The following is a 21,052-nucleotide window of genomic DNA, read 5'->3' as shown; positions in this document are numbered from 1 at the left end:
CACCGAATCTACTACAGTCACCCACCTACATTCACCCATCATAGTCACCCCCACTACACCGTGTCTACTACAGTCGCCCACCTACATTCACCCATCATAGTCACCCCACTACACCGTGTCTACTACAGTCACCCACCTACATTCACCCATCATAGTCACCCTACTCCACCGCGTCTACTACAGTCGCCCACCTACATTCACCCATCATAGTCACCCCTACTACACCGAATCTACTACAGTCGCCCACCTACATTCACCCATCATAGTCACCCTACTACACCGTGTCTACTACAGTCACCCACCTACATTCACCCATCATAGTCACCCTACTCCACCGCGTCTACTACAGTCGCCCACCTACATTCACCCATCATAGTCACCCCTACTACACCGAATCTACTACAGTCACCCACCTACATTCACCCATCATAGTCACCCCTACTACACCGAATCTACTACAGTCGCCCACCTACATTCACCCCTCATAGTCACCCCTACTACACCGCGTCTACTACAGTCGCCCGCCATCATCGTCCCCCCCCTGTTACCGTCAAACACCACAACACAACAACAACACAACAACAACACCACAACAACAACACAACACCACAACAACAACACAACACCACAACACAACAACACCACAACACCACAACACCACAACAACACCACAACAACAACACAACAACACAACAACAACACCACAACACCACAACAACAACAACAACACCACACAACAACAACAACAACACAACAACAACAACACAACATCGTCATCCTCCCCCCAGCCGCCACTGGTCGCCCAAACCCCCCTCGACGGCAGTCATGCCGAGCCCGCGGCAGCCTCCGTCAGGTCTCGCCTGTCCCCGTGACAAATCATTGTCGGCGGCGCCGACGGCGGCAGCGTCAGCGTCAGCAGTAGCAGCAGCAGCAGCACCATCAGCAGTAGCAGCAGCAGCATCAGCAGCAGCACCGTCAGCAGTATCAGCACCATCAGCAGTAGCAGCAGCAGCATCAGTGGTAGCAGCAGCAGCACCATCAGCACCATCATTGGCAGCAGCAGCAGCAGCACCATCAGCACCATCAGCCCCATCAGCAGCACCATCAGCACCATCAGCCCCATCAGCAGCACCATCAGCACCATCAGCCCCATCAGCAGCACCATCAGCACCATCAGCCCCATCAGCAGCACCATCAGCACCATCAGCCCCATCAGCGGCAGCAGCAGCACCAGCAGCTCCGCCCGCACCTCTTCAACCCGTCACCTCTCCACCACCACCACCACCACCTCCTCCTCCTCCTTCCGTGCATCCGCCGCTGCCGCTGCCGCCCCCTCCGCTGTCATCGGCGTCGTCATCGGCGTCGTCATCGGCGTCATCGGCGTCGTCATCGGCGGCACCGTGGGCGGCACCGTGGGCGGCACCATCGGCACCGTGGGCGGCACCATCGGCACCGTGGGCGGCACCATCGGCAGGCCGTCACGCGCGCCCCACCCCGCGCTTCGCGCTGGACCCCGGCGCCCTGCGCCGCGTCACGGTGCGGCTGAGCGCGGCCGACTCGCGACGAGGAGGCGGAGGAGGAGGAGGAGGAGGAGGAGGAGGAGGAGGAGGAGGCGGTGGAGGCGGTGGTGGGGGGACACGGAGAGTGGTCCACCTCGTCGGAGACGCCCGCACCGTGCCGCTGGGGCTCGTGGGGGGCGACGGGGAAGAGGAGGAGGAGGTGGAGGAGGAGGTGGAGGAGGTGACGGCGGACGACGGCGGCGAGGAGGGCGGCGGGATGGCGGTGGACGGGCGGGGCGACGAGGACGAGGAGGAGGAGGAGGTGAAGGAGGACGTGGTGTTTGCTGTCCTGGACGACATGGCGACGGCGAGAGACGAGACCGACAACGGGGGAGGAGGTAGTGGAGGTGGCGGGCGACGAGGAGGAGGTGGCGGTGGACGACGAGGAGGCGGCGGAGGCGGAGGGAGAGGAGGTGGAGACGACTCGCCCAACCACCTTGGCGGCGTGGAGGTGATGATGAGCACGTTGGTGGTGGTGGTGATGGTGGTGGTGGTGGTGATGGTGGTGGTGGTGGTGATGGTGGTGGTGATGGAGGTGGTGGTGGTGGTGGTGTTGGAGGTGGTGATGGAGGTGGTGATGGAAGTGGTGTTGGAGGTGGTGGTGGTGATGGAGGTGGTGGTGGTGGTGGTGATGATGGAGGTGGTGGAGGTGGTGGTGGTGGTGGTGATGGAGGTGGTGGTGTTGATGGAGGTGGTGGTGTTGATGGAGGTGGTGGTGGTGGTGATGGAGGTGGTGGTGGTGGTGGTGATGGAGGTGGTGGTGGTGGCGGTGATGGAGATGGTGGTGGTGACGGTGGTGGTGGTGTTGATGGAGGTGGTGGTGATGGAGGTGGTGGTGTCACCGTGTGTGACCATTGACTTGTCATCTGTAAGATGCGCCTGCCATTCTTCCACTCTGGTGGTGAGTGAACACCCAGGACCCCATTCAAACCTATGGTGGCCTGGTCTCAGCTAGCTGATGAAAGTTGCAAGCGAGAATTTCATCATCGCCTGCGATGAAGACCTACATCTCTGCTTTATTGACCTGGTCAAGGCCTATGATATCATCAGTAGGCCTGGGCTCTGGGTTGTTCTTCGTGCTTTCGGAGTCCCTGACCCACTATTCACGATCATTAAGGACCTTCATGATGGTGAGCGGGCCCGGGTAAAACTACGTGGCCAGGAGTCGGAGCCATTCCCTGTTCACCTTGGGTGCGACAGGGATGGCCTCTGGCTCCCACATTATTTAACATCTTTTTCGACCACGTAGTTTGTGAAGCCTTTGATGGCTGTACCAAAGGAATTTCCATCTGGTACAGATACAATGGGAGGCTGATCGATGCCCAGGTGCGGTCAAGGGATGGCTCTCTATTGCTCAACCACGTTATGTATGCCGATGATCTGGTAATTGCAGCTCACTCAGAGGAGGAGTTGGAGGCGCTGCTGCTGAGACTGGAGTGTACCACTAAGAGTTGGGCCTTACCATCAGCCCCACCAAAACTAAGCACCTGCCTGGGTATTTTGTACCATCGGACACTCTACCCCCACAACTCCCAATCGGTCATGGGGCAGTTGTGGAGAGAGTGGAGAGTTTCCCATACCTGGGCAGTGTGCTTATGACTGGCTCCAGTTTAACAGCAGAGGTCTCCGAATCAGTCGAGCGGCAATATCTTTTCATCGGTTGCGTAACGCTGTGTGGAAGCTACCTGGTCTGTCGCTCCGCACTAAGCTTCAGGTTTTCTCGGCCACGGTGCTTGCGAAACGTGGACCCCCCTAATGGAGCATCTTTGTAGATTGTAAACATTTAGGCTGGCCTTCCTACGATCCATCCTGGGTTTAACCAGGCTGGATTGTGTGAGGACTTCACAAATCCTAGAAAGATCTGGGCAAGGTGCTATGGTGAGCTCTTCCGGCAGGCAAGGCTGCATTGGCTGGGTCATGTAGCCCGCATGCCCAGCCACCGCATGCCCAAACAGCTTTTGTTCGGCCGGATCGAGGGGGCTAAACGGGCGCGGCACGGGCTAGAGAAGAGATGGAGTGATGTGGTACAGGGGGACGTGGAGCTGAGTGGACTTGCCGATGACCGGTACCCGCGGTGTCAAGATCGGCCTCTGTGGAGGAGGCTCGTGAAGGACGCTGCTGGGCAGTTGGAGGCAGTCGCCCTCCAACAACAATGGAGGGCGGAGGAGCGACGCTCACAACAACGAGCGGAGCGCTTGGTGGCTAAAGCACAGTGTTGTATATGCCGGGTATGGAAATTTTAATGAAAAATAAAAAAATTAAATGAAAATTTGGTTTAAACATGCGTAAATGGCCGAAATTATGTTAATTAGAGATTTAACATTAATTTATGTGAATGTATGCGAGTATGCTATTGTGGACAGTTATGATAATTAGGCTTAGCTTCGTTGCCCTGGGTCGTATCATCAATCGGGATAAGACAATTTTACGAAGTTATGCAGGTGTGCTGTAAGTATGCTAGATTAAGCTCGGCTTCGTTGTCTAGGTTTGTATTATCAATCGGTATAATACAATTATTCTCGCTTTAACATTTACTGATTATGTATTAGTGTGTTATGTCAGACCTCCAAATTAAAATCTCATCCGCAGGATACAGTTCTTATTATTAAGATTATTATGCATGAACTTGGGAAGGAACCACTCAGACACTTCTGTGTTAAGCAATTTTAATTTCTGAACAAAACCTTAACACACTAATGTGCAAATTCTTATGCTTGAAATTGTCAACACAGTACTCCAGGAGATGGTCCCCTCATTGATCCATACATTTAACCCTCAACGATCACGTTTGTTCACTGGGTAACGGAACAACTGATGACTTCCTCAGAGTAACGCGAGCATATGCGGCAAACAGGAATAAAAAGTCCTTAAAACTTCATGCAACGACATTCATACGGGGACACTAAAGAAACATATCCCGAAGGCAAGACTTATACGGCAATGAATTCATGGGCAAGATTACGTAATGAGACCTCCTTTGCCAGAAACAAGATATAGGAATAGGTTTTACCCTTTTAACTGGCACAAAAACTGACACCTGTATTCAAGGCATCATGTTTGCAATAACCACAACACAAGCAGTCAAAATGCAAACAAAAAAGACAACTCTGATAATAATATGCACTGTCCTTGAATTAAGGACTGTCTCGGGTGTGGACCAATCAAATTCAAGGACAGTGCATATTATTATCAGAGTTGTCTTTTTTGTTTGCATTTTGACTGCTTGTGCTGTGGTCATTGCAAACACGATGCCTTGAATAAAGGTGTCAGTTTTTGTGCCAGTTAAAAGGGTAAAACCTATTCCTATAAGATTACGTAATTTAACGAAATGTTGAAACCATGGTGTGTGGCAGTATGCCTGCTTCGGGCAAATGCTCATTAATTGGCTGGGGTTTTCAACAAATTCACGGGCGGATTCCGTGATCAAAATAAAGATTTCGACACGATATTCTCCCCGTGAGCGTGTGGATTCGTAACCCGGGTTCCTGAACGTTGCGTTTTCACCGATGGATTCGTTGACGATATTTGTGCAATTCAAAGAGAAACCCGTGGCTCCTAAAATACTTTTCCAAACGACGTCTTCCCCGTGACCCAGTGGGCAGCCTCGTTCCTCGTTGTCGCTTGATGCCCGACGCACCCATCGTGAGTTCTTCTTGCCAACGACTCGTGCGCGCGTGCTGAGCGGGGTGTCGGCATGGGGGTCGAGTGGGGGTGCGCCCTCGACCAAACTCTCCGCGTCAGGCAGACGCCGGGCGCTGCGTTGCAGTGTAACTGGGCCCCCCTCCTTTCGCCCGGGCTGCCCGGAGTTCGGTTCCGCCGGCGGCCGGACGAGTCGGCACGGCGTCCGCCGGCGGCGCTTGGCGGAGCGCCCTCTGCCCCGGCGGTGCCGATTGCGCGTGCGCGCAGCTGGTTCCCCGAGATGCTGGCCCGGGGCGGTTGCTCGGCGCTTTGCGCCCTTGTGCCGAAGCCGGTGGCTCGGCTTCCGTTGGCCAGTTCGGCCCGAGCTCTTCCGGTGGTCCAAGCAGCCCCTCAGGTTGCCGGCCGTTATCTTTCGGGGGTCGAGCGTCTTCGGTGGTCGGTCGCCGCTGGCTGGCTGGCAGCCGCGATGCAATGTGCGTGTTGCCCGTGTTTAATCAGAGATTTGTTCGCGAGGCAATTCAGATCTACAAACGCAGTGCACAATTTCAACCGAGAGGATGGTTTTCAAATTAAGCAACCATTGGAAAGATGTTCTAAATCGAACCAAACGTTAAACTGATTTTCATTGGTACAGCATATCTTTTCAAGTAGTGGTACCCCAAACTTTCGCTGCACAGGCGGGGGTTGCACTGCCGGTGCCATTCACTGAGCTGCACCTTTCACCATGCTAAGTCCGCCGATCAAATGCTACAATTTTTTTACGCTAATTCCTTTGTCAAGGCACCCTAATCCCTCTCACACAGCTTAAAGGTCGCGGTCTGAGCTTGGCTCTGCGTTTCACTCCAGCGCTGTCCTCGAGACAGTCCGGTCCCTTCACCTGATGAAGGTTCGCTTGTGTTGTGGCCGAAACGTCCTGGTGATTTATGTTGTTTTTTATTTAATTTTTTTACCTACGTGGTGACTTTACCGAATAGAACCAAAGAGCTTCAAATCTAGAAGTGCCAAGATTTCTTCCTCTGGCTCGCCTTCTCACAAAGGACTTTTTTTGGTCTCCCTCTGTGTTGCGGGGTGTAGGGGGGCGGGGGTGGTGGGGGTTGTACGTGTGTGTCCGTGTGTGATAGAGCGGCCACTCCACGTGGCCTCAGAGTGCACATAGCCTGGCACAAGCGTCGTGGTGACGTCACCGCCACTTAGTGGCGAATGGCGGTTGTTGTTGTTGATAGAGCGGTGGTGTAGCAGCGGTTAGCGCCACGCTGCGCTATGAACCCGGCGACACGGGTTCGATTCCCGCTCACGGCCAACACCATCGGCGACGATTATCTGAACCGGTCCCGGGCCTCCACCTAGGTCGACTCAGCCTCAAAATGAGTACCTGGCGCGGTGTGTAAGTAAACATCGCCACTGGGGGAGACAAAGGCGGCCGGGCGTGGCGCTGGCCACCCACCCCCTCGTGTTCCGTTACCGGCCTTCATAGGGTGCTGCTCGCTAACGGCACTTGCCCCTACAGTCTGTTACAGGCTACACGGGGGATCTTTGTTTTGTGAGTTTGCGTCAAGGCATGGTTCCCGGTCGACCCTTGCTGGAGCCATCCCGCCATCAGGAATGTTTCGATGGTTTTTTTTTGTTATCCTGGATTTTCTGTTTGCACATGCGCAGGGTCACAATTAAGATGGTTTTTTGTTGTTGTTGTTGTTGTGCTTTTCGCTCGTTGCGGTTGCAACACCCGATTCAAGAGCCGCGTGGCTCACTGGGCTATGCCAACAATTCTCACCCTCTGCACTAATTAATCTGGAAGGAGGCGTGGGGGGGGGGGGGGCGGCCGGGTGCCCCCTGTCCGGTCGAGCCCTCTCCCCCCCCCCCCCCCTGCCCTTGCCGCCCAGCGTGACACGCTTTTGCCTCGCGCTAGAGGGTGTGTCGGTGATGCTTTTGAGGTCAAACGTTTATTTTGCCCCGCAGTTTGGTACCGTGTGCCACCCGCAGTCACGGTTCTTGTACGTGACTCGAGCTACGTTGTCGCAGTGGTTTCCATCGTAGTATTTTTATTTTTGAAGAGGAGATGCCCTTTGCCTGCGTGTGCAAATTCTTGTCGCTGCTGTCGCTGCTGGAAGGCAAAGGCGGCCGGGGAGCAGGGGCGGAGCCAGGATTTTCAGGCCGCACTTGCTCCGCCCCCACTCCCACACTAGCTCCGCCCCCACTACCACACTAGCTCCGCCCCCACTCCCACACTAGCTCCGCCCCCACTCCCACACTAGCTCCGCCCTCACTCCCACACTAGCTCCGCCCCCACTCCCACACTAGCTCCGCCCACACTCCCACACTGGCTCCGCCCACACTCCCACACTGGCTCCGTCCCCACTCCCACACTAGCTCCGCCCCCTCGACAAGCTCCACCCCCCCTCCCACACTAGCTCCACCCCCAGACTAGCTCCACGCCCCCTTCCACACTAGCTCCACGTCCAGGGGCGGAGCCAGGATTTTCAGCCCGGGGTGACATTCGACAAATGTTAATTTCAAGAATGATTTAGAGAGAGTCAGGCTGTTGAACTTAGACGCCATCGGTTGGCGGACACACGCTCTGACAACGCAGTTGCACGCAGTCAGCCAGACCGAGTGTCGTACACTTACACGCAGAATGTTTCAGATTTTCGATGATCATTGAAACTTGGTCAAGGTGCCTCACTTCTCCCAACCAGCTTAAAGTCGCTACGAATCTTAACAGCGTTCATTGAAGCTCTGTGAATGTGTAGGCCTTTACTTTAACATCTATTTCTGTGACCAGTCACAAGCCAATCCCTTAGCTATTTCAATGCTAAATCACTAGTTGCCTCTGTGGATGTGTAGGTTTTGACTTTAACATAGCCATTCCTGTGACCAGTCACAAGCTAATCCCTCAGCTATTTGATATGTAAACCCCCTTGTCAAGGTGCCTCACTTCTCCCAACCAGCTTAAAAGTCGCTACGAATCTTAACATCGTTCATTGAAGCTCTGTCGTCCCGACAGGTCTGTACCTTTCACCTGAAGATGGCCGCTTGCGTTGTGGCCGAAACGTCGTGAGAATTTTATTGTGTTATTTTATTTTATTCTCATTCTACGTGACTTTACCGAAAGAACCAACGAAGACGGCGAGTTGAGTTGATGCCAAAGAGCTCCATTTTGGTCTCATCTGACCACAACACTTTCACCCAGTTGTCCTCTGAATCATCCCTGTCGCACCCCAAGGTGTACAGGGAATGGCTCTGACTCCCGGCCACCTAGTTTTACCCGGGCCCGCTCACCATCATGAAGGTCCTTAATGATCGTGAGCAGAGGGTCAGGTACTCCGAAAGCACGAAGAACGACCCAGAGCCCAGGCCTACTGATGGTATCATGGCCTTGACCAGGTCAATAAAGCAGAGATGTAGGTCTTGCTGGAATTCCCTACACCTCTGCTCTAGCAGACGGACAGAAAATATGGCATCTGTGCAGGACCGCCCTTTCCTGAAACCGCATTGGGGCTCCGCAAGCCTCTCCTCAGCGTGCCTGGCAAGGCGATGTTGAATAATCCTTGCCAGGACCTTTCCAAGGACACTGAGGAGTGAGATGCCCCTGTAGTTGTTACAGTCTGTGCGGTCTCCCTTCTTAAAGAGGGGGAGACCACCAGGGCATCCTTCCAATCCTGCGGAACCCGTCCAGTGGTCCAGACCGTTGTTATGATGTCATAAGCGTCGTGGTGACGTCACCGCCACTTAGTGGCGAATGGCGGTTGTTGTTGTTGTTGTCACTGTGTCACCTCCTCTCACACCTCCTCAGGACGAGGTGGACGTGGATGCCCTGCTGGAGGCCGGCCTGCCGCCCCCCTTCTCACCTCCTCTCCCCTCCCCTCTCTCTCACCACCTCCTCAGGACGAGGAGGAGGAGGAGGAGGAGGACGAGGGGGGGGACGAGGACGTGGATGCCCTGCTGGAGGCCGGCCTGCCGCCCCCGCGCAAGCGCGCCCGCCTTGACGACCGCCTTGACGACCGCCTTGACGACCGCCTTGACGACCGCCTTGACGACCGCCTTGACGACCGCCTCGACGACCGCCTCGACGACCGCCTCGACGACGCCGGGGGGGCGGCCGCCGGAGGCAGGGGGCGTCGCCGCGGCGACCGGCCCCGGGCGCCCCGTCTCCACGGCGACGGCGGGGAGGGGGGGGCGGCGGCGGCGGCGGCGGGGGGGGAGGAGGGGGTGGGGGCCGAGGAAGAGGAGGAGGAGGAGGAGGAGGGGGGGGGCGACGAGGGGGGCGACGAGGGGGCTGTGGGCGAGGGGGGGATGAGGGAGCCGGGATCGGTGCAGCCGCTGTCTGTCAAGATCAAGACGGTGCTCAAGAGTGAGTGTGGACTGTGTGTGTGTACACGTGTGTGTACACGTGTGTGTACGTGTGTGTACACGTGTGTGTACGCGTGTGTACATGTGTGTGTACGCGTGTGTACACGTGTGTGTACGTGTGTGGGTGTACACCCAGGACCCCATTCCAACCTAAAGTGGCCTGGTCTCACTTATGTGATGAAAGTTGCAAGCGAGAATTTCATCATCGTTTGCGGCTGGGATTGGCATCGTCCCCGACTCCTCCTGATGTCGAGGGTAAATGGGCGAGGTTTAGGACTGTGACTCATGCAGCTGCAATAGCTGCTTTGGGTACGCGGTCCAGACCTCCCCAGAGACCCTGGCTGACAGAGGAGGTGTTCAGGATGGTTGAGAAAAAGCGAAAGGCCCGCTCTCATCGGCTACAGAATCCAACGTCAGAGAATGAGGAGGCTTACCGCAGCCTTCGCTCGGAGGTTCGGAGAGCCGTGAGGCACTGCAAGGATGGGTGGTGGTCGCGGGTTGCTGAGGAGATGGAGTCTGCCTCAGTGGCCCGTGATCACAAATCTCTATTTAGCTCCATCAAAAAAGTAATCTGCAGCGCCACACATTACCATCATTAGGGGAAAAAACGGTGACCCAATCTCTGACCCCCAGGAACAGGTTTGCAGATTTGCTGAGCATTTCTGTGAGGTCCTGGGGGAGGGAGAATCCCTCAGCCAGGAAAACATCGTGGCACAAAGTGAGGATGACCCTGCTGAGGCTGCGATGCCTCAAATATTGGAAGAAGTCACCCCCTGTGAGTGGCTGGCTGAGGTGCCATCTGTTGAGGAAGTACTGAAGGCGATCCGGAGTCTGAGACCAGGAAAGGCAGCGGGCAGAGACGATCTCCCCAAGTGAAATGCTGAGGGAGGGTGGCGTTTGTGCACAGACTGCCCTACATGACATCATAACAACAGTCTGGACCACTGGACGGGTTCCGCAGGATTGGAAGGATGCCCTGGCGGTCCCCCCCCCACTTTAAGAAGGGCGACCGCACAGACCGCAACAACTACAGGGGCATCCCTCACTCCTCGGTGTGCCGGGAAAGGTCCCGGCCTCGAACCACCCAATCTCGATCTGAAGCTTTAGTGACCGCGGTAATCCACAATCTTCGGTTCTGTCGGCAAGGTCATCACGCGGGCGGAAGAAAATAACGGGCGCAAGGCAGGCGACCGCCTTCAGGTGTGAAACAAACACAGCGGGGGAGGGCTGCAGGCCGGCGTGGGAGAAAGGGCTGCTAGCGAGGAGAGTTCACGCGGGAATCTTTGTTGCTGGGCCCAACGCAGAGGGTAAGTTGGCGGAGCCAGGGAAGGAGTCTGTCCGTAAACCCTGGGATTTGAGGCTGCGGATGTGGGAGATTAGCAGGTCTAGATTTAAAGCTTTCGTGACTGCTAGGATCCACACCTGATGATGACCGTTTGAGTTATGGTCGAAACGTCGTGAGAATTTTTTATTGTTTTATATATATTTTGTTATTTTGTTGTTTCTCTTCAACGTGACTTTACCGAAAAAACTAAGAATATGAATTACTGCAGTCACGAAAGCTTTAAATCAAAATTTAGGATCCATACTGTTTGGTTGTTTTGGGTAAAGTCACGTAGGTGAAAATAAAATAACGATAAAATTCTCGCGACGTTTCGGCCACAGCACCACAAGCGGCCTGTCTGGAGGACAGTCTCGTCCCTTCACCTGATGAGGGCCGCTTGTGTTGTTGTGGCCGAAACGTCTGGAGGACAGACAGTCTGGTCCCTTCACCTGATGAGGGCCGCTTGTGTTGTTGTGGCCGAAACGTCTGGAGGACAGACAGTCTGGTCCCTTCACCTGATGAGGGCCGCTTGTGTTGTTGTGGCCGAAACGCGTGATTTTTTTGTTATTTTATTTTCACCTACGTGACTTTACCCAATAGAACCAAAGAGTGTGGATTAGCAGGTCAACGTTAAGACAGCCCAGCCACCGAGCCGGTGAACAGGAACGAGACACGTTCTCCCCCGCGGAGGCGAGCCGGTGGCAGCAACGTTGGGGTTGCTGGGTCAGTGGGCAGGGTCAACAACAACAACAACAACGTTGGGGTTGCTGGGTCAGTGGGCAGGGTCAACAACAACAACGTTGGGGTTGCTGGGGTCAGTGGCCAGGGTCAACAACAACAACAACAACGTTGGGGTTGCTGGGGTCAGTGGCCAGGGTCAACAACAACAACAACAACGTTGGGGTTGCTGGGTCAGTGGCCAGGGTCAACAACAACAACAACAATGGCGGCACCACCACCACCACGTGGTGCTACGTTTAGCACAATGTGCCCCACCTGTGAGGGCGGGGCACAAGCCGGAGTGAGTAGGTTAAAGGTCGAGTTTTATAAGGGGGGCACCACGGGGTGAGCAGCCCCTCCCCACCCAGCCCCTCCCCACCCAGCCCCTCCCCTCTCCACTCAGCCCCTCCCCACCCTCCCCTCCCCACCCAGCCCCTCTCCACCCAGCCCCACCCAGCCCCTCCCCACCCAGCCCCCACCCAGCCCCTCCCCACCCAGCCCCCACCCAGCCCCTCCCCTCCCCACCCACCCCTCCCCACCCAGCCCCTCCCTCCCCACCAAGCCCCTCCCCACCGCCCCCTCCCCACCCAGCCCCACCGCTCCCATTTGTGTATGCACGACGGACGGACACAACAATAATCCCCTGTGGGCTGGTGGTGGTGGTGGTGTAGTAAACCAGGAGGTTCCTGCCGGTAAAAACCCCCTAAGAGCAAGGGACACACACACGGTGAGAGAGATGCACAGAGAGAGAGACACACAGAGAGAGAGAGAGACACAGAGAGAGAGAGAGACACACACATGGTGAGAGAGATGCAGAGAGAGAGAGAGACACATGGTGAGAGAGATGCACACAGAGAGAGAGAGAGACACACAGAGAGAGAGAGAGACACACAGAGAGAGAGAGAGACACAGAGAGAGAGAGAGACACACATGGTGAGAGAGATGCACAGAGAGAGAGACACACACAGAGAGAGTCGTAAATAACAGCTGACGTTGGCAGGTAGGATGGAAACATCGCAGTCGGTTAATACTTTTACCTGGTTGATAACGCCCTTCCAACGATTGCTCAGCTTGTACCCATCTTCTCGGTGGAAGTTGTGTGTCTGTGTTCGTACATCTGGATGGCTTCATGAACAAATGTCTGATGATAGCCGGTGGGTTTGCAGAGTTACCTTCGTCTTGGAAAAGTCAATTTCACGTGAGCCCACGTCGTTAAAACAATGATCGGCAACGGGGGAGGTATTGGTCCTACCGTGTTTCAGATCTGCCTCGTGTTCGCGAACCTGGTCAAGGCCTATGATACCATCAGTAGGCCTGGGCTCTGGGTTGTTCTTCGTGCTTTTGGAGTACCTGACCTTCTGCTCACGATCATTAAGGACCTTCATGATTCATGATGGTGAGCGGGCCCGGGTAAAACTACGTGGCTGGGAGTCAAAGCCATTCCCCGTACACCTTGGGGTGCGGCAGGGATGTCCTCTGGCTCCCAGATTATTTAACATCTATTTTGACCACGTAGGTCGTGAAGCCTTCAATAGCTGTGCCGGGGGAATTTCCATATGGTACAGATATGATGGGAGGCTGATCGATACCCGGGTGCGGTCAAGGGATGGCTCCCTATTGCTCAACCACGTTATGTATGTCGATGATTTGGTAATAGCTGCTCATTCAGAGGAGGAGTTGGAGATGCTGCTGCTGAGACTGGAGCGTGCCACTAAGAGATGGGGCCTTACCATCAGCCCCACCAAAACTAAGCACCTGCCTGGGTACCATCGGACACTCCACCCCCTCAACTCCCAATCGGTGATGGGGCAGTTGTGGAGAGAGTGGAGAGTTTCCTATACCTGGGCAGTGTGCTTATGACCGGCTCTGGTTTAATAGCAGAGGTCTCTGAATCAGTTGAGCGGCAATATCTTTTCATCGGTTGTGTAACATTGTGTGGAAGCTACCTGGTCTGTCGTTCCGCACTAAGCTTCAGGTCTTCTCGGCCATGGTCATTCCCTCCCTTCTCTACGCTTGCGAAACATGGACCCCCCCTAATGGAACATCTTCGCCGGTGAGAAACAGGCTAGCCTGCCTACGATCCATCCTGGGTTTAACCAGACTGGATTGTGTGAGCAGCTCACAAATCCTTGAAAGATCTGGGCAAGGTCCCATCGGTGAGCTCCGGCGGGCAAGGCTGCGTTGGCTGGGTCATGTAGCCCGCATGCCCAGCCACCGCATGCCGAAACAGCTTTTGTTCGGCCGGATCGAGGAGGCTAAACGGGCGCGGCAGGGGCTAGAGAAGAGATGGAGTCATGTGGTACAGGAGGACGTGGAGCTGAGTGGACTTGCCGATGACCGGTACCAGCGGTGTCAAGATCGGCCTTTGTGGAGGAGGCTCGTGAAGGACGCTGCTGGGCAGTTGGAGGCAGTCGCCCTCCAACAACAACGGAGGGCGGAGGAGCGACGCTCACAACAACGAGCGGAGCGCCGGGTGGCTAAAGTACAGCAGGTTGGCACAGTAGGGGGCACAGGTGGTGCATCAGCCAGTCATCTCAATCAGTCAACCCATGGCACCTGGGTCTGCCCCGTGACATCCTGCCAGCGGGCGTTCGACACTCCACGTGGCCTCAAGGTGCACATGGCCTGGCACAAGCGTCGTGGTGACGTCACCGCTACTTAGTGGCGAATGGCGGTTGTTGTTGTGTCTGTGTGTGTGTACCTGTGTGTACGTGTGTGTGTGTGCCTGTGTGTGTGTACCTGTGTGAGTACCTGTGTATGTACCTGTGAGTGTGTGTACATGTGTGTGTGTACCTGTGTGAGTACCTGTGTGTACCTGTGTGTGTGTACCTGTGTGTGTGTGTGTATATATACCGTCTGTGTACCTGTGTGCGTGTGTGCGCGCACATCCCCAAATCCGTATGAAGCCCTCTCTCCATCCCCTCTCCCACCCTCCCCCCCACCGTGCCACCCACCCACTACCCTCCCCCCACCGTGCCACCCACCCACTACCCTACCCTCGCCCCCCCACCGTGCCCTCCACAGCACGTGGCCGCCCGGCCGTGGAGCCTTTGCCGGACGGCTGGATCTCGACTCTGCACAACACGGGGGTGCCCGTGTACCTTCACAGGCCTACGCGCGTGGTCACATGGGCACGGCCGTACTTCCTCGGGACGGGCAGCATACGGGTACGAAGCCTGCTACGTGGGGGCGGGGGAGTGGACGGGAGTGGGGGGGGGGGCACGGTGGTACGGGGCGAGGGGGTGGGGGGTGTAAGGGTGGGCATCTTGACTCCCACCCCTGAGTAGTCATAGCGCATAGCCCATAGTCATAGCCCATAGTCATAGCCCATAGTCATAGCCCATAGTCATAGCTCATAGTCATAGCCCATAGTCATAGCCCATAGTCATAGCCCATAACCATAGCCCATAGTCATAGCCCATAGTCATAGCCCATAGCCATAGACCATAGTCATAGCCCATAGTCATAGCCTTAGCCCATAGTCATAGCCCATAGCCCATAGTCATAGCCCATAGTCATAGCCATAGCCCATAGTCATAGCCCATAGTCATTGTCATAGCCCATAGTCATAGCCATAGTCCATAGCCCATAGTCATAGCCCATAACCATAGCCCATAGCCATAGCCCATAGTCATAGCCATAGCCCATAGTCATAGCCATAAGCCCATAGTCATAGCCCATAGTCATAGCCCATAGTCATAGCCCATAGTCATAGCCTATAGTCATAGCCCACAGCCATAGCCCATAGTCATAGTCCATAGCCATAGCGCATAGTCATAGCCCATAGTCAAAGCCATAGCCCACAGCCATAGCCCATAGTCATAGCCCATAGTCATAGCTCATATCCATAGCCCATAGTCATAGCCCATAGTCATAGCCCATCGTCATAGCTCATAGCTCATAGTCATAGCCCATAGCCATAGCCCGTAGTCATAGCCCATAGCCCGTAGTCATAGCCCATAGTCATAGCCCATAGTCATAGCCCATAGTCATAGCCATAGTCATAGCCATAGCCCATAGCCATAGCCTATAGCCTTAGGCCATAGCCCATAGCCATAGCCCATAGTCATAGCTCTTAGCCATAGCCCATAGTCATAGCTCATAGCCATAGCCCATAGCCCATAGTCATAGCCCATAGCCATAGTCATAGCCATAGCCCATAGCCATAGCCCATAGCCCATAGTCATAGCCCATAGCCATAGCCCATAGTCATAGCCCATAGTCATAGCCATAGCCCATAGTCATAGCCCATAGTCATAGCTCATAGCCCATAGTCATAGCCCATAGCCATAGTCATAGCCCATAGTCATAGCCCATAGTCATAACCCATAGTCATAGCCCATAGTCATTGCCCATAGCCATAGCCCACAGCCATAGCCCATAGTCATAGCTCATAGTCATAGCCCATAGTCATAGCCCACAGTCAATAGCCCATAGTCATAGCTCATAGCCATAGCCCAAAGTCATAGCCCATAGCCATAGTCATAGCCCATAGTCATAGCCCATAGTCATAGCCCATGGTCATAGCCCATAGTCATAGCCCATAGTCATAGCCCATAGTCATAGCTCATAGCCCATAGTCATAGCCCATAGCCATAACCCATAGTCATAGCCCATAGCCATAGTCATAGCCCATAGTCATAGCCCATAGTCATAGTCATACCCCATAGCCATAGCCCATAGTCATAGCCATAGCCCATAGCCATAGCCCATAGTCATAGCCCATAGCCATAGTCATAGCCCAGTCATAAGCCATAGCCCATAGTCATAGCCCATAGCCATAGCCCATAGTCATAGCCCATAGTGATAGCCCATAGGCATTAGCCCATAGTCATAGCCCATAGTCATAGCTCATAGTCATAGCCCATAGTCATAGTCATAGCCCATAGTCATAGCCCATAGTCATAGCTCATAGCCATAGCCCATAGTCATAGCCCATAGCCATAGTCATAGCCCATAGTCATAGCCCATAGTCATAACCCATAGTCATAGCCCATAGTCATAGCCCATAGTCATAGCCCACAGTCATAGCCCATAGTCATAACTCATAGCCCATAGTCATAGCCCATAGCCATAGTCATAGCCTATAGTCATAGCCCTTAGTCATAGCCCATGGTCATAGCCCATAGTCATAGCCCATAGTCATAGCACATAGTCATAGCCCATAGTCATAGCCTATAGTCATAGCTCATAGCCATAGCCCATGGTCATAGCCCATAGTCATAGCCCATAGTCATAGCTCATAGCCATAGCCCATAGTCATAGCTCATATCCATAGCCCATTGTTATAGCCCATAGCCATAGTCATAGCCCATAGTCATAGCCCATAGTCATAGTCATACCCCATAGCCATAGCCCATAGTCATAGCCATAGCCCATGGCCATAGCCCATAGCCCTAGTCATAGCCCATAGTTATAGCCCATAACCATAGCCCATAGTGCATAGTCATAGCCCATAGCCATAGCCCATAGTCATAGCCCGTAGTCATAGCCCGTAGTCATAGCTCATAGTCATAGCCCATAGTCATAGCCCATAGTCATAGCCCATAGTCATAGCCCATAGTCATTGCCCATAGCCATAGCCCACAGCCATAGCCCATAGTCATAGCTCATAGTCATAGCCCATAGTCATAGCCCATAGTCATAGCCCATAGTCATAGCTCATAGCCATAGCCCGTAGTCATAGCCCATAGCCATAGCCCATAGTCATAGCCCATAGCCATAGGTCATAGTCATAGCCCATTGCCATAGCCCATAGTCATAGCCATAGCAATAGTCATAGCCCATAGTCATAGCCCATAGTCATAGTCATAGCCCATGGTCATAGCCCATAGTCATAGCGCATAGTCATAGCTCATATCCATAGCCCATAGTCATAGCCCATAGTCATAGCCCATCGTCATAGCTCATAGCCCATAGTCATAGCCCATAGCCATAGCCCATAGTCATAGCCCATAGCCATAGTCATAGCCCATGGCCATAGCCCATGGCCATAGCCCATAGTCATAGCCCATAGCCATAGCCCGTAGTCATAGCCCATAGCCATAGCCCGTAGTCATAGCCCATAGTCATAGCCCATAGGCATAGCCCATAGCCATAGCCCATAGCCCATAGTCATAGCCCATAGCCATAGCCCATAGTCATAGGCCATAGCCCATAGACCATAGCCCATAGTCATAGCCCATAGTCATAGCCCATACCCATAGCCCATAGTCACAGCCCATAGCCATAGCCCATAGCCATAGCCCATAGTCATAGCCCATAGCCATAGCCCATAGTCATAGCCCATAGCCATAGCCCATAGTCATAGCCCATACCCATAGCGCATAGTCATAGCCATAGCCCATAGCCATAGCCCATAGCCCATAGTCATAGCTCATAGCCCATAGTCATAGCCCATAGTCATAGCCCATAGTCATAGCCCATAGTCATAGCTCATAGCCATAGCCCATAGTCCATAGCCATAGCCCATTGTCACAGCCCATAGTCATAGCCCATAGTCATAGCCATAGCTCGTAGCCCATAGTCATAGCCCATAGCCATAGCCCATTGCCATAGCCCATAGCCATAGCCCATAGTCATAGTCATAGCCCATAGTCATAGCCCATAGTCATAGCCCATTGTCATAGCCCATAGCCGATAGCCATAGCCCATAGCCATAGGCCATAGGCATAGCCCATAGCCATAGCCCATAGTCATAGCCCATAGTCATAGCCCATAGTCATAGCCCATAGCCCATAGCCATAGCCCATAGTCATAGCCCATAGTCATAGCCCATAGCCCATAGTCATAGTCCATAGTCATAGCCCATAGTCATAGCTCATAGTCATAGCCCATAGTCATAGCCCATAGTCATAGCCCATAGTCATAGCTCATAGCCATAGCCCATAGTCATAGCCCATAGCCATAGTCATAACCCATAGTCATAGCCCATAGTCATTGCCCATAGCCATAGCCCACAGCCATAGCCCATAGTCATAGCTCATAGTCATAGCCCATAGTCATAGCCCATAGTCATAGCCCATAGTCATAGCTCATAGCCATAGCCCGTAGTCATAGCCCATAGCCATAGCCCATAGTCATAGCCCATAGCCATAGGTCATAGTCATAGCCCATTGCCATAGCCCATAGTCATAGCCATAGCCCATAGCCATAGTCCATAGCCCATAGTCATAGCTCATAGCCCATAGTCATAGCCCATAGTCATAGCCCATAGTCATAGCCCATAGTCATAGCTCATAGCCATAGCCCATAGTCCATAGCCATAGCCCATTGTCACAGCCCATAGTCATAGCCCATAGTCATAGCCATAGCTCATAGCCCATAGTCATAGCCCTAGTCATAGCCCATAGTTATAGCCCATAACCATAGCCCATAGTCATAGCCCATAGCCCATAGTCATAGTGCATAGTCATAGCCCATAGCCATAGCCCATAGTCATAGCCCGTAGTCATAGCCCATAGTCATAGCTCATAGTCATTGCCCATAGCCATAGCCCACAGCCATAGCCCATAGTCATAGCTCAGTTATAGCCCATAGTCATTGCCCATAGTCAGCTCATAGCCATAGCCCATAGTCATAGCCCATAGCAATAGTCATAGCCCATAGTCATAGCCCATAGTCATAGTCATAGCCCATGGTCATAGCCCATAGTCATAGCCCATAGTCATAGCTCATATCCATAGCCCATAGTCATAGCCCATAGTCATAGCCCATCGTCATAGCTCATAGCCATAGCCCATAGTCATAGCCCATAGCCATAGCCCATAGTCATAGCCCATAGCCATAGTCATAGCCCATAGCCATAGCCCATGGCCATAGCCCATAGTCATAGCCCATAGCCATAGCCCGTAGTCATAGCCCATAGCCATAGCCCGTAGTCATAGCCCATAGTCATAGCCCATAGCCCATAGGCATAGCCCATAGCCATAGCCCATAGCCCATAGTCATAGCCCATAGCCCATAGTCATAGGCCATAGCCCATAGACCATAGCCCATAGTCATAGCCCATAGTCATAGCCCATACCCATAGCCCATAGTCACAGCCCATAGCCATAGCCCATAGCCATAGCCCATAGTCATAGCCCATAGCCATAGCCCATAGTCATAGCCCATAGCCATAGCCCATAGTCATAGCCCATACCCATAGCCCATAGTCATAGCCATAGCCCATAGCCATAGCCTATAGCCATAGCCCATAGCCATAGCCCATAGTCATAGCTCATAGCCCATAGTCATAGCCCATAGTCATAGCCCATAGTCATAGCTCATAGCCATAGCCCATAGTCCATAGCCATAGCCCATTGTCACAGCCCATAGTCATAGCCCATAGTCATAGCCATAGCTCGTAGCCCATAGTCATAGCCCATAGCCATAGCCCATTGCCATAGCCCATAGCCATAGCCCATAGTCATAGTCATAGCCCATAGTCATAGCCCATTGTCATAGCCCATAGCCGATAGCCATAGCCCATAGCCATAGGCCATAGGCATAGCCCATAGCCATAGCCCATAGTCATAGCCCATAGTCATAGCCCATAGCCCATAGCCATAGCCCATAGTCATAGCCCATAGTCATAGCCCATAGTCATAGCCCATAGTCATAGTCCATAGTCATAGCCCATAGTCATAGCTCATAGTCATAGCCCATAGTCATAGTCATAGCCCATAGTCATAGCTCATAGCCATAGCCCATAGTCATAGCCCATAGCCATAGTCATAACCCATAGTCATAGCCCATAGTCATTGCCCATAGCCATAGCCCACAGCCATAGCCCATAGTCATAGCTCATAGTCATAGCCCATAGTTATAGCCCATAGTCATAGCCCATAGTCATAGCTCATAGCCATAGCCTGTAGTCATAGCCCATAGCCATAGCCCATAGTCATAGCCCATAGCCATAGGTCATAGTCATAGCCCATTGCCATAGCCCATAGTCATAGCCATAGCCCATAGCCCATAGTCATAGCTCATAGCCCATAGTCATAGCCCATGGCCATAGCCCATAGTCATAGCCCATAGCCATAGCCCGTAGTCATAGCCCATAGCCATAGCCCATAGTCATAGCCCATAGTCATAGCCCATAGCCCGTAGGCATAGCCCATAGCCCATAGTCATAGCCCATAGCCATAGCCCATAGTCATAGGCCATAGCCCATAGACCATAGCCCATAGTCATAGCCCATAGTCATAGCCCATACCCATAGCCCATAGTCACAGCCCATAGCCATAGCCCATAGCCATAGCCCATAGTCATAGCCCATAGCCATAGCCCATAGTCATAGCCCATAGCCATAGCCCATAGTCATAGCCCATACCCATAGCCCATAGTCATAGCCATAGCCTATAGCCATAGCCCATAGCCATAGCCCATAGTCATAGCTCATAGCCCATAGTCATAGCCCATAGTCATAGCCCATAGTCATAGCCCATAGTCATAGCTCATAGCCATAGCCCATAGTCCA

The 21,052-nt window shown here is 53.5% G+C and overlaps 1 protein-coding gene across 1 annotated transcript in view; it reads left to right on the top strand.

Annotated features, from left to right (window-relative positions):
* Positions 1-6: 6 nt before the first annotated feature.
* Positions 7-21,052, top strand: part of LOC142908248 (uncharacterized) — a 128,077-nt gene continuing 107,031 nt past the window's right edge. The window contains exons 1-3 of the mRNA XM_076058640.1: positions 7-2,010; positions 9,081-9,546; positions 14,614-14,756. Coding sequence (XP_075914755.1) covers positions 826-2,010; positions 9,081-9,546; positions 14,614-14,756 — 1,794 coding nt within the window. The 5' untranslated portion in view covers positions 7-825. The remainder of the gene's footprint in view (positions 2,011-9,080; positions 9,547-14,613; positions 14,757-21,052) is intronic.

This window comes from Petromyzon marinus (genome assembly GCF_048934315.1).
Source record: "Petromyzon marinus isolate PM22_M1 ecotype Great Lakes invasive population chromosome 77 unlocalized genomic scaffold, UKy_Petmar_22M1.pri1.0 chr77_unloc.4, whole genome shotgun sequence".
Lineage (NCBI taxonomy): Eukaryota > Metazoa > Chordata > Hyperoartia > Petromyzontiformes > Petromyzontidae > Petromyzon > Petromyzon marinus.
Note: the sequence above shows the minus strand (reverse complement) of the source record. Positions and strands in the feature narration are given on the sequence as shown.